Source organism: Falco cherrug, chromosome 10, assembly GCF_023634085.1.
Source record: "Falco cherrug isolate bFalChe1 chromosome 10, bFalChe1.pri, whole genome shotgun sequence".
NCBI classification, from domain to species: domain Eukaryota; kingdom Metazoa; phylum Chordata; class Aves; order Falconiformes; family Falconidae; genus Falco; species Falco cherrug.
The window spans coordinates 14,989,278-15,002,563 of NC_073706.1; the positions used below are offsets into that span (position 1 = coordinate 14,989,278).

Below are 13,286 nucleotides of genomic sequence, written 5' to 3' on the forward strand. Positions count from 1 at the left end.
AACCAGCTGAGCTCCCCCAGAACAGCTGAAACCAGCCCAGATCTGGCAAGGTAAGTCTGTTTATTTGTTCGTTTGGAGCACTGTAATGTTTTGTTCCCTCCTCCCACTCCCCCCTCCCCCCCATTTGCGCATCTTCCTTTGTTAAAGCCAGCCAGTGTTCTCTATTGAAGCAGTTTAACCCCCCCGTTCCCACTGTTTCACGCATCCCTCATGCAGCCAGGCACAGCTTGCCAGCCCTGGGTGCTGCCGGTGCCCCTCCACGTCTCCCTCATTCCTGAGCAGAGCAGCCCTGGAGCACCAGCTGCTCGCCAGCACCTACCTTCTTTACTATTTCTATAGCCCTGCGGAAAGAAAACTTTGTCCCCCCCTTCCCTGGTGTGAACAAGTGCTAATTGCTCAGCCACGCGAGGCGCACACAGAGCCACCATGTTGATATGTTTGCAGAGCTGGGTAACGTCAGCATCCCAGAGACCCTCCTCCAACTCGGATTAGAGAGAAGAGGCTCAGCAGTGCGGAGCAGCAGGTGCTGGCGGAGGCAGCGGAGCCGCTCACCAGGTAAGGGATGCTGCAGCCCTCCAGCCAGCCCAGTGCCGGCGGTCCCGCTCGCTCCGCAGCTGCGTGACAGCAAAGCGCAAGCCAAGCGAGCTTCTCTGTGCCGAGCTTGGGGAACCAGGTGCCCAATCTTTGATCTTCACAGGGGGTGGTGGGCTGGTCGCTGCCCCGCAGAGGAATTCCTGCAAGTACGGATCAGGTGATAGTGAAGTGATGGATGTGGCGACTGCTACAGATGTAAACAGATGGGCTAACTCTGGCGTTGACTCTGAAGTGGATTTGTTTTCAGGGTACTCCTCCCCCCTGTCTCCCTGAATAACCCTGAACTTTTGAGATTTGCAGGTTTGGCCATCCCTGCCAAGTTCTGTGTGCTGACACCGTCGTTTGCAAGGGGGATGGTTTTCGTATTGAATAAGTTGATAACCTACCCTTGCTTAAAGGGTGACTTTAATTGGGGGTTAAGCCCCTCTAACCCTTAGCTTTGGAAATACTCCTTGAACTCTATTTCCCCCCCTCCCCTCCTTCTTTTGCTAGGGAACCCTGGGAGTGGGGAATAGCCCTGTCGGAAACTTCTTCATTGTTTGTGAAATCTCACTCAATGAAAAGAGCCTGAACTCTGACACAAAGGCAGGCACTAATTAAACACTGCAACACTTCTGCTCGAGCACGGGAAAGCCAGCGCTGTGCGAGTGAGGCAGCAGCCATCCCTCAAGTCCTCTGAGGGCTGCGAACAGCCACCCAGGCACAAAGCATCCTCTGCCCAACCTGTTCCCACCAGCCCCAGGACTCCTGCTGCGGACAGTCAAACTGAAGCCACTTGTCTTCCCCAGCAGAGAAAAGCCAAGGCTCACCGGGATGCTTCCAGAAAGGAGAGCCTCTTGATTTACATAGGGAGTTATAATTCTCTTGTTTGCTTTGTTCATGGAACTTTATCTGTCTTTCAGTCCCCCCCATCCCCGATCACTTCAGAATGTAACTTCTCCAGTGGTGGGGGACAGGGGAGGTAGGTTAGATTGTTCCTGCTGCCTCACAGCTCCCTCTTTGGAAATAACCCACTGCTAAATGAGATAGCAGCTGCTTCTCAGGAGAAAAGGCTCTTCCTTCTGGGCTAGCAAGGCTTTCAATGACATCTCAGGGTAGTCTGTGACCAGCAGGCATGGGAAACAGCTCTCTTTGGGATGATCCGAACAGCACCTGCAGCAATGCAGGCAACAGCTGCTACCTGGGCAGCAGCCTGAGGTTCAACTTAACCTTCCAAGAGCAGGCAGCCGATTTCTACGTTGTCCTCCCCGTGATTTACTCCGTGATCTGTGCTGTTGGGCTCACAGGCAACACTGCTGTCATCTATGTGATCCTCAAGGCCCCCAAGATGAAGACTGTAACAAATATGTTCATTCTAAACCTTGCTATAGCTGATGACTTGTTCACACTTGTCTTGCCCATTAATATTGCTGAACACCTCCTCCACTACTGGCCCTTTGGAGAAGTCCTCTGCAAGGTCATCTTGTCCATAGACCACTACAACATCTTCTCCAGCATTTATTTCCTAACAGTGATGAGCATAGACAGGTATCTGGTAGTACTGGCTACGGTCAGGTCCAAGAGGATGCCACATCGTACCTACCGAGCAGCCAGGATCGTCAGTTTGTGCATCTGGATCCTAGTCACCATCATAGTCCTCCCTTTCATCATCTTTGCCAATGTCTACATAGATGATCTGGAGATCAAGAGTTGTGGTCTCAATTTCCCCAAGCCTGAAAGGTTTTGGTTCAAAGCCAGCAGGATCTATACCCTCATCCTTGGCTTTGCCATTCCAGTATCCACCATCTGTATCCTCTACACCATGATGCTCTACAAGCTGAGGAGCATGCACTTGAATTCTAATGCTAAAGCCCTGGACAAAGCCAAGAAGAAAGTCACTATTATGGTCTTCATAGTCCTAGCTGTGTGTCTTTTCTGTTGGACCCCCTTCCACTTGGCCACCATCGTGGCTTTGACCACTGACTTGCCCCAGACCTCCATGGTCATTGGTATATCCTACTTCATCACCAGCCTAAGCTATGCCAATTCATGCCTGAATCCTTTCTTGTATGCCTTCCTGGATGACAGCTTTCGGAAAAGTTTCCGGAAGATGCTGGAATGCAGAACTTCTTGAACAGTGGGTTGAGGGTCACAGATCCCTTCCCTCCCATGGCTTTGCAGGGGCAACTTTGCAGACTGAAGGGGTGGCTAATGAATGCACAATGTTCTTTCTTTCATTTACATTTAATATATGTGTCTGTATATTGTTATCATTCACATGGTTTGTCCTGCTTACTTGCAACTCCTGTGTTTTCCCCTCTGTGCACCTCCCAACTTCTCAAAGTTGCATTTCTATATTGTGATTACACACGTTGAAGCGTTAAGGACAGAAAACTTCCTTTTCAGAGGTGTACTTCTACTGCACAGTGGTCCTTTATTGCCATCTGCTGTACAGCACAGACAAGCTGTAGACCAGTTTTCAGATTAATGTAATGCTCAGTTCTTAATAGCTGTGTTACGTGGAGGATTGTTAATGCTCAGTTCTTAATAGCTGTGTTATGTGGAGGATTGTTTCACGGAGCAGATCTAACGAGCACTTTCAATGAAATGCCAATAAAATGGACAGAGGATGCAAGATGAGCATTTGGAAGATAAAATGAACCATTTTCATGTCCATGTATGTGCATATGTGTTATGGCTTTGGTTTTGATTTTGAAGGATGCCTATTTTCCACCTCCACCCCAAACTCCTGAACAGTTGACACAAGTTAAATTTAAACCAAAAGCAACATGTGAGTCTCAGAAACGGTGTGAAACAACACACCATACAAATATTAAGGCAACTGTGGGAATTTGTGTTAGAAATTATTTTTAACCAATTGTTCCTGTTTTGTGTCAAATATATATTTATTTAAGAGTGATTAATGAAATAAACCTCATGGGGAAAAGAGAAAAAGACTGGTCCTTCTTTCACCAGAAAAGACTTATGCTACTCGCCCCATCTCTTTGCTATATATGTTACATTTTACCTATTGTAAAATAAAATATTGTAGATTTGTAACAAATTTAAGGTGTTTTGTAAGCTACAGCGGCCACTGCAGATAAAGTTCCTTCTTTAACAGGTAAACAGTAAAAGCACTTCAACAGAACCAGAACTTGTGAGGAAGAATATGGAGATCAGAAACACCACACTGCAAGCTTTGAGAACTACCAAAACCACGTTGAAAGCTCATCCCTCTCCCAGCAAGGGCCCCCCTCCCTCACTGATAGGCAGTGGGATGAGCACACCACATCCCCCAGCCTTCACAGCCACGGAGAAGTCTCACCTCCACCACCCACCTGCAGAGGTGAGCAGGGCTGGCGTGGCCGTGTTTGGTATTTACTAGCAACCCACTGCAGCCTGCATGCGTGCCACAGCTTGGTTATCCCGGCTCTAGATCCCACAGCTCAGTTATCCCGGCTCTAGATCGGCTGCCAAAGCACCTTGTTCCATGTGGGTAGACATTTTTGGTCAAAGCAATGCCAAAGGCTAACTCCCCTCCACCTCCACAAAACCCAAGTGCTCCCGGCCCTTGCCCTGGAGGGGGATGCCCAGCCCAGCACAGCAGCTGCCTGCCCTGTAGGGCTGCAGTAGGTGGGAGGTTGTGGAAAGCTTGTTCCCACACCCCTGTAGGGTGCACGTATTACTGGTTTAAGGAAGGCTGTCTCAGCTAAAATTTTTCTCTCCAGCTTTTCCCAGAGCCACAGGCACCAAGCTGAGCTCTTACCTGTCCACACTCCACCAGGGAAGCACAGAGCAGGTAAAACAAAAGAAAATGAGGCTAGCAACAGGACTAGACGCCAGCTACACCGCACATGCCAAAGCCCCCCCCAGGAGACAAGCTACTTACAGTGGTCTTCCAAGGTCGACCCAGAAACCGGGGCTGAGGACAAGGCTGCACCATGCCACAAGGTCCATCCAGGAGGCAGGCCTGGAGCCAGGTCTCTCTCCAACAGAGCAGGGCTGGAAGCTGCAGGGCTCAGGGTGTGGGGGGAGACCCCAGGTGAGGCCACTTGGGGCAATTCAGTCCTCTCAGTGCCCTTGGAGCCCTGCCAGCAAAATGAACAACCTTCAATACATCACGATGACAATTTCATTTTTCCCTTTTAGAAAACTGAGAGGGATTTGTGAATACAAGATCACTTGTGTTGCCTTCTCCCTATCAAAGTTGTTAACTTCGGAAGAACAGTGAAGGAGAACATGTTCTTCCAGATGAAACTCCTCCAGGAATTTCATTTTTTTATACCAATTGTAACAATTTGCTGTAAGGACCGACAGCTGAATCCCCAGCCTCAGCCAGAGAACAGATCACAGCAGCAGGTCCTTAATCCCATGATCTTAAACCCCCAGACTTAGTGCCCGTGAGGTTCCCTGGGCCGAGTTGCATGGTTGGTCTCTATTTCTCATTAGCTGCACCTTGCAACTATCAGCAAACACGAAGATTTTTCAAAACCTGCTCCTGACAGCATGTGTGTGTGTTGGCGTGTGCAGGTGAGTGGGGTGATGCTTAGCAAGACTCAGTCACAAGAGGAGGAAGAGGGAGGCACCTAGAGAAGAGATCAGCTCCACTTAGAAGGTGCTGATGGCTCTCAAGAGGTACCAAATGACCCGAAGAATTTGAAGAGGAGGAAGAGCTGGTAGATCAAGGACCGGGGGCCATAGGAGTGGTCGATTCTGGAAGAAAGGCTGGGTGCTCTGGTCCTGGTGGGTCCTTGATAGGGAAGGTGGCAGGTGCCAACAGCAGGTGATGGAGTGCAGAGGTGCTGCATGATCCCTTGGAGCAGCCCAGGCTCCAGGATCCCTTGGAGCAGCCCAGGCTCCAGGAACAGAGAGCAGAGTGCCAGGCACCCTGTGCCAGGGAACAGGGGCGGCCCGGCAGGTGGGCACCCGTGGCTTTACCATGATTGCCACCTGCTGGCCATGGGCTCCCCAGGCGGAAAAACCTCTCTGAGTGCAGAAAACTGGCTCAGATGATGCCACCTCACACACAAACCGGTTAGCTGCAACACCACTGTTCACTCCTGTTAGGTCTGCAGGAAGGGCAATATATTTTAATAAGTGGAAAACTTAATAGATTTCATTAGATGGAAAGGATCTTTTGAGTGTAAGTCACCCAGTTTCAGACCTGACAGTCATTGTTGGAGATTTTCCCATTTGAATCAAATGTCACGATTGTCACAGAATCAGAGGTTGGAGGCACCTCCGGAGACCACCCAGTCCAGCCACGTAGAGCAGACCTCCCAGGACCATGTCCACTTGTGTTTGAATGTCTCCAAGGCTGGAGGTGTCACAGCTCCTCTGAGCAGCCTGTTCCAGTACGTTGCCACTCTCACTGAAAAAGTTTTTTTCCTGTGTTTAAATGGAATCTCCCATATTTCTGTTTGTGCCCCCTTTGCTGCCACTGGACACCACTGAAAAGAGTCTGCACCCTCTTCTCTGCCCCCTCCATCAGGCATTTACAGACACTGCTTACATCCCCCTGAGCCTTCTCTCCCAGAGAACAGCCCCGTCCCTCAGCATCCCCTCCTACGACAGCATCCTACTGCATCTGTGCTTTTCTCTATTTGGAATGCTTAAGACGGGAGCATCGGCTCCTCTTTGCTCTTGTGGGGTGCAAGGCTGCAAGGAGGAGGGGGCTTGCACTGGCCGAGGTCTCCGCCGGTGCTTCGGGGGGGTTCTGGCTCTATGGGTGCATGGGGCTGGCCGGTGTGCGGGCCGGCAGTGGCCGGTGGGGCCGTGTGTTTCAGCCTGGCAGCACTAAGGGGCACTCTCTGCTTTCAGCTCAGCATCTCCTGCAGCACCGCTCAGGCTGGTACCCTGCTGCCGCAGGGAAGCTGACAGGCTCGGGCTGTCAGACCCTCTGAGAGCGGCACCTGAGGCCAGGCTGCTGCGGCTGTTTCTGGGGGAGCATAAACCACCTCTGAGGAGACACTTGCCCACTCGTTGCACAAGTTCACCCCAGGGAAAACCTGCACACCAGCTCATTCGTTTGAATTTCATCAGGCTGCTGGGGCTGGCTTGCTGTGGATCACACCAGCCCACGTCAGCCACATATTGAAGGCTGGATGTGGAGTAATAAATCCCCCAACAACTCAACAAATAAATCCCCTTCTAAACCAAGCATCCCTTCCCAGGTCTGCAGGGTCGCAGGAGGCTGAATTAGGGACTTGTACCACTCCCTCCTGTCCTAACCCCCTTCCCAGCTGGCCATGCATTGAGTGCAGAAGCCAGCTAAGCTACAAAGCCAGGGAATTTCCTTCCAGGGTAGTCTGGGATGTCTCAATGAGTGCAAAGGTGCCAGGTGAGCTGGCAGCTCCCTGGTTACAGCAGGAGCAGAAGGCTTGCTGCTGGCTCCTGCCCACTGCAGCAGCACGGGGAACCACAGGCTCCTGCCTGCCTCTGCTCCAGGAGGGACATCACCGTCCCCACTCCGGCTGGGCCTGCGAGGACATGCAGCCCTAGAGGACTTTTTACAAGGACATGTAGCTATAGCACAAGAGAGAATGGCTTTAAGCTGAAAGACAGTAGATTTCAATCAGATACGAGGAAGAAATTCTTCCCTGTGAGGGCGGCGAGGCGCTGGCACAGGCTGCCCAGAGCAGCTGGGGGTGCCCCGTCCCTGGCAGCGTTCAGGGTCAGGCTGGACGGGGCTGGGGGCAACCTGGGCTGGTGGGAGGGGTCCCTGCCCATGGCAGGGGGGTTGCAACTAGATGGTCTTTAAGGTCCCTTCCAGCCCAAACCTCACTATGATTCTGCTCCATCATCCCTGGGAGAGGTATAAGAAGCTGTTTTCCACCCCAGAAAGAGGAATTAGGGCTCACCTAGGACTCATATTCCCACGGCAGGCTTTAAATGCAGGCATCTGAGATAAGAGGCGGGGGTCGGAAATTACTATTCCTTTTTAAGTCTTCATGCTGCAGCAAGTAATAATGGCTGTTTCAATCAATTGTCCTCATCCGAGCTGTGCTGCAGTTTGTTCCCCCACGAAGCCGTAATCCCCTGGTACTTACACAGTCTCACACTGTCTCTTACTGCTGGTCACGACTTTGGGTGAGAAAAGAAATAATACGGCACTGAGGGATGAAGGCCCAGCACTCAGAAGCATCTTTAGATGGGAAAAAAATGAAAAGACAGAATAAAAATGGATGAGAAAAACTTGGAACGTAGAGGATATGAAGCAGAAGGGTTTCTAGAGGATACTGTTAAAAGCAATCCCAGGGAGAGAATTTGTCCCTTTTCTGTACAGCCTGACTTATCTGTAGCACTCGCCTTGTCACCTGCGGGATGCCGAGAGCCCCTGGTGTCATCTCGATTAGGGATGATCGGTGCTAATGTGCCAGTGATGCTCATGCTGCAAAGCCGAGGAAGCGGTGGCCTCTGTCTTTACTGCTACCTCTGGGAGAAGCCAGCCCCATTTGGTGCCCTCAGGGGGTCTCAGCACCTCAAGGTTTGACATTCCCACCTGCTGCTGGAGAGAGGGGGACTCCCCAGGCTGGGGTACCTTTCACAGTGAGTCAGGAGGTCGTCTGAGGACCTTCTGTGGGACGTGGGGACACGGCACTGGCAGCTCCCTGTCCCATGTCTGGGGCAGACCGTGTTGGGTCTTACCCCACCTGCAACACCACTGCAGCCGAGGCTGTGCCTGGAGCCAGTTTTGGGGTGATAAACTCTTGGTTTGGGGCAGCTCTGAGGCCTCCAAAGGAGCTCTGCACTTGCTGTCACCGTGGAGTGACAGGACACCAGGCACCTGCTGAAAAAAATGTATCTTTCCAAAGAAACCCCTCTGGAAAAGCCACATGCCATGTTGCCACACTTCTCTGCCCCCACCTCCCTTTTGCTGGGAGGGAGTAAGAGGAGTTAAAGTTAATTTAAAGGCAAATACCATGAATAGTGACAGTAAATATTGCCAAGAGCTTCACGTTGGCATTTGTGTTTGGTAAGTGAAAATGCAGAGGGAAAGATCAAAGCTGTCTGAATAGCTTTTAATTACAAGCCTCAATTGCTCTGTTTTCTCTCAGAAAAGTATTACAATTATCTAACAAAGCTCTTCGAGTAGAATTAGACACTAGCCCAAAGCTTCAAGGGCTGTTCAGTGGCTATTTTCCCTTTTTTAAAAAAAATAATATTTGATGTCTAGATAAAAAACAGGCACTCCCATAAGTGCCTACAGCCAAGTCTGGTGCTCACTGGATGAACTGGGAGAGGCTGGAAAGCTTTCCCTGGGAGGAGGGGAGCAGCCCGGGCTGCACTGAAGGCTCTGCTATAGCCCCCCACTCGCTGGACAGGGCTGGGGGCTCTGGGTGCCTGGGGAATTCCCAGCAAGGGGAAAATGAACTAGAGTTTGGAAGTAAGACATCTGTCAGCGAGGAATTTTGCCCATTTTCAGTTTTCATGAGATGCAATTTCTTTCTCTGTCTTTCACCAAGACTTCTGTGCACCTCCATCATCTCCTTTGCTCCGCCGCTTCCCCTGCGCCGCTCACGCCTGAAGAATAAGACACAGTGGGAGTTTCCAAGGTCCAAACCATACACTGTACAAACCTCAATAAGGCAGCTGAATAAGGAAAGCAGAGAAATAAGGATTCAGTTTCATAAACTTAACCCTCAAATGAGATCAGAGGCTGGTAATTAATAAAGTCAGATTTCAACGCAATGAAAAACCTCCCCTGAGATTCAGCCTGCTGCTGCCTGGGACTGATGGAAATGCTGCAGAGGTAATTACATTGCTCTCAGCCCTGTGATGGAGACAGCGGGCTCCTCCGTGCCCTGGGTCACTCCCGGCTGAGCTCCTTCCTTCCAAGCTGACCAGAAGCTGGGTAGATGAGACTGAGGCACTTTTCCAGCCAGGCACATCCAAACTAAACCTCAGTGCAGATGCCAAAGCAAACTGCAGGGAGAGCAGCCCTGGTCGGCTTTCCATACCCACCTCTCAGCCGCCGCAGGAGTGCCGGGAGCAAGGATAAACACCAGCACCAGAGACTGGGCTCATTTTCTGCTCTTTTAGGCTTAATCCCAGAAGACAAGTAATTATGTTCAGGAATTTTCTCTGTGGTTAAGCAAAGCAAAAGCAGCGCAAAGCTGAGATGAGGGAAAGTCCAAAATATATGAACAAATGACCTGGGCACGTGGAGAAGTTGCTATTAATGCGTAACATTGAATAAACATTAAATAGCCAAATCACAACACAGGATTCATTTCTGGCAGAGGAAATCAAACCGAAAAGCCATTAATCTTGATTTCATAATGACTACATAGCTTGTGTTCTTATTCCCCCTCACTGAATGAATCAGCATGGCCTGAGCTTTTTGACGCACTCACTGTACATGGCAGGCTGACAACACCCAGAGAAATCGATGTTGATAGAATGGACAGAGCCGGTTCAGACTTTGCCTGGTCTCCTCTCTGTGCCCAGGAGAATGGTGATCTGGTGCAACCAAAAACCAGACTGTGGGAAGATGTTAATTCTGTCAGTGGTTTCCTTAAAAAAACCCCAACCAACCCCAAATTTCCTGCTTAGTTTCTTGCAGATTCATCCTTCATTACGAGGAAAATCTGCTGTTTGGCAGGGCTGGTGCTGCTCAGCTCTTGGCTCAGCCCATCCTGCCTGGCTGCAGGCCCACAGGGAAGAGGTGGATGCTCTCCCTGACCACTGCAGGCAGGCAGGACTCCATCTGCACAGGAGCTACATCCCCACGCAGCAATGACATACACTGAAGGATAAACACCTTTTGCTGCAAGGCTGGGCTGGTTCCATAGGTTACAAGCCCTCCCGGTAATAGCTGCCTGCACGGGCTCTGTGGGTAGGATTTCCCACCCAGCACCTATATAACTGCAAAAGGCACAAGGATCTGAGAGCAAAGCAGGAGTAAGAGGCAAGGACACATGTAACACCACACTATACGGACCCACAAATGAGCCAACCTACTCGTTACTCAGGAAGATCCCAAGTGATGCCACATGCCAGCACGGAGCAGTGGGGTTTGCTCCTGGGGGCTCTTCCAGCAGCTTAACCACAGGAGGATCAAATTCCCAAGAATCTGAACATGAGAGATGTTCTCCAGAGGGGTGAAGGTGATGCCAGCTGGTGTTGGATATTACTGTGCACCTTCTACCCCAGGGAGCATTCAGCGAGTGTTTGGGTTGCCAAAGCAGAGACCTGGTGTGCAGGAGGAGGCAGCAGATGGGGAAAAGGTCTGTTGGTGTCCCCTAGCGCTGCAGAGAGCCGGCATCAGAGGTCAAATGGAAAAACCTGAACCTTCTAATAATGGGATGATTATTACAGCTGCTTTTAGTACTACCATAGTAGTTCAGTTTGTGCAGTCATTTATCTTCAACAAACATTGGATTCTTTTGTTTTCTGGTTTCTGAAATTTTAAGCAGATTGTAAGTGCAACCCTGAGGGCTAGAAACATCCTACTTAAACTGAGATCATCCCATAACATCGGACTCCTTTACTGCAGCCAGCTGGGATTTCACTGCATTAAGGGGGGGAGAGAGAGCAAAGTCAGTTTACGTGGTTGATTAGCACCGTCGTTGCCGAGATACATAACCATGTTGCTCTATTTATTGATTATTTCATTCTGTCATGCAATTTATCCAGGCCTCAGTGTACCAAAAAAAAGGAACAAAGGGAGTTCATGAGCGGTGGGGCTTTTTGACCGTAAGTGCGCCCACCCCACCAATAGCAGTCCCTTTGCTGGGAAAAATCCTAAAATTACTTCTTTCAAAATGAGTTATGACCTTAACACATCTGTTATCACGTGTTTTGAGCAAAGGCGGCATGTAGTCCCAATGTGAACGGGCAAGAAGGCAGATGCACGCAGCCGCTGTGGGCTGCTCAAAATAGATGGGTGTCAGCCCAGCCATGACAAGGAGGGGCTACAGATCCTGTAACGACACATCCCCATCCCCAAAAAACCTTTCTGCCAAACACCCATTAGCATCACAGAGCATATGCTCTACTTTCTCATAGTCCACCTTTGTTGCTCACACAAGACCCTGACACTTGGGTTATGGGCTGATGCTGACGCCTCAGGACCACCTTCTATTCTCTTGTCCTTCTTCCAGCCTCAGCACCTCACAAGCCTTTTTCACCACAGGGATTGAGGCAGCTTTCTTTCCTGCAGCAGTGGCTGCCAGGTTTCTACCCTCTATCCCTCCTGTCTCGGCTCCGTGGCTCTCCTCAGCACAGGGGAAGGCCAGGGAGTAAAAACTGGCCCTTCAGACAGCCCAGGGCAGGGCTTGGGAGCCGAGGAACAGGGATGCGAATCACCAGCTGATTCTGCAAAGTCACAGCCAGGAAGCTCTGCCGACACCGCGCTTCATGTGGAAACAGCATGAAGCCATGAATGCACAATCAGGGCTACAGCTCGGGATCTGTCCAGAGGAGGTTCTCTCTGTTGAAGGAAGGAGAAATTTGCTTATGCATAAGTATCCACAAAAATAGCTGAAGGAAAGCACAGGGAAATGAGTGGGAAAGCAAACTGGAGGTTTTATGGCAGAGCCTGCTCTGCTGCCAGTCTAAGGATCCCTCTTCTGAGCAGCCAGGAAAGGCTGCACCAGCACCAGCAGCTTCTGGAGCTCCTTCTCATTTAACATAGAGGCTGTAACTATGGGGAGCCCCCACCTTCCCTATAGAGCACTGCAGGGTGAGAGGCATCCCTCTCCAAGCACACATTGTCCCACCCGGCAATAATATCCCAAAGTACTCAGGCAGTCATCAGAGCCCAGTTACAGCTCTTTAAGGAGTTAACAAATCAAAAAAACCCCAAAAAAATCAAAAACCAAAAACCAAAAAAAGGACAGGGCGGGGAGGGGGGAAGGACATATTTGCATTCTAGCTGCTCACAAAAACACCTTGGAAAAATAGATGTGGAAACTGCTCAGCATCAGATAGTGGCCTCAGCAGGGCAAGTCCCGAGCTGCAGGGCAATGAGCACCGCGTGGGGCAAGTGCAGCTTTTGCCTTTCTGCAGTGGGGTTCCTTCCACCTGCTAGAGCTGGCGTCAGCGCTGGGCGCCAGGCTCAGTGCAGGGCAGAGGCAATTAGAGTGGGTTTTCTTGTTGGTTTTTTTGGAGGTGGGCTTTTTTTTTTTTGTTTGTTTGGGGTTTTTTATGTTCCTATGAGCGGCAGGCATGAGGAGGGTGGTTTCAACTGAATACTCACCCAAACCAACTAACCTCAGTCTGCCCTGTAGCACAGTGAGAGGATAACTCAGAACCTCCCTGGGTAAGTTCTTCCCATGGCATAAAACCATCCAAACTTCAGTGAGGGTGTAAGTTCTGCACCTTATTTCTGATTGTAGAAACCGTGATTTGTGTTGGGGGCAAGGTGTTGGCAGAACAGCCTGGGCAGGGGGAGAGGAAGGGAGATGCGGCACTGGCAGAGCCAAGCATCCCTCCAACGCTCAGCCTGCCCAGAGGTGCCAGTGCTGTGAGCCACGATGCTCCTCGGGGAGAGCTCAGCCCCTGGCTCATCCTTTCCTCGGCCTTTCCAGCAGTTTTCTCCAGCCAGCAGCAGCAGGGAGAACACTTGGTACATTAATAAATCCCATAATACTGAATAAAGCACTTTGGTTTATGGCTTTGTTATAGGAATTCACCCCTGGATACTTATAATTAACTGAACTAGAAAAGAAATAAAGATTTCCATTTTTTTCTCACTGATTTTCTTTCTC

At 50.3% G+C, this 13,286-nt stretch overlaps 1 protein-coding gene across 1 annotated transcript; it reads left to right on the top strand.

Annotated features, from left to right (window-relative positions):
• Positions 1-1,665: 1,665 nt before the first annotated feature.
• Positions 1,666-2,710, top strand: NPBWR2 (neuropeptides B and W receptor 2). The gene has a single exon (XM_005445011.3). The coding sequence runs from the start codon at positions 1,709-1,711 to the stop codon at positions 2,705-2,707; it is 999 nt and encodes a 332-aa protein (XP_005445068.1). The 5' UTR covers positions 1,666-1,708; the 3' UTR covers positions 2,708-2,710.
• The last annotated feature ends 10,576 nt before the right edge of the window (positions 2,711-13,286 follow it).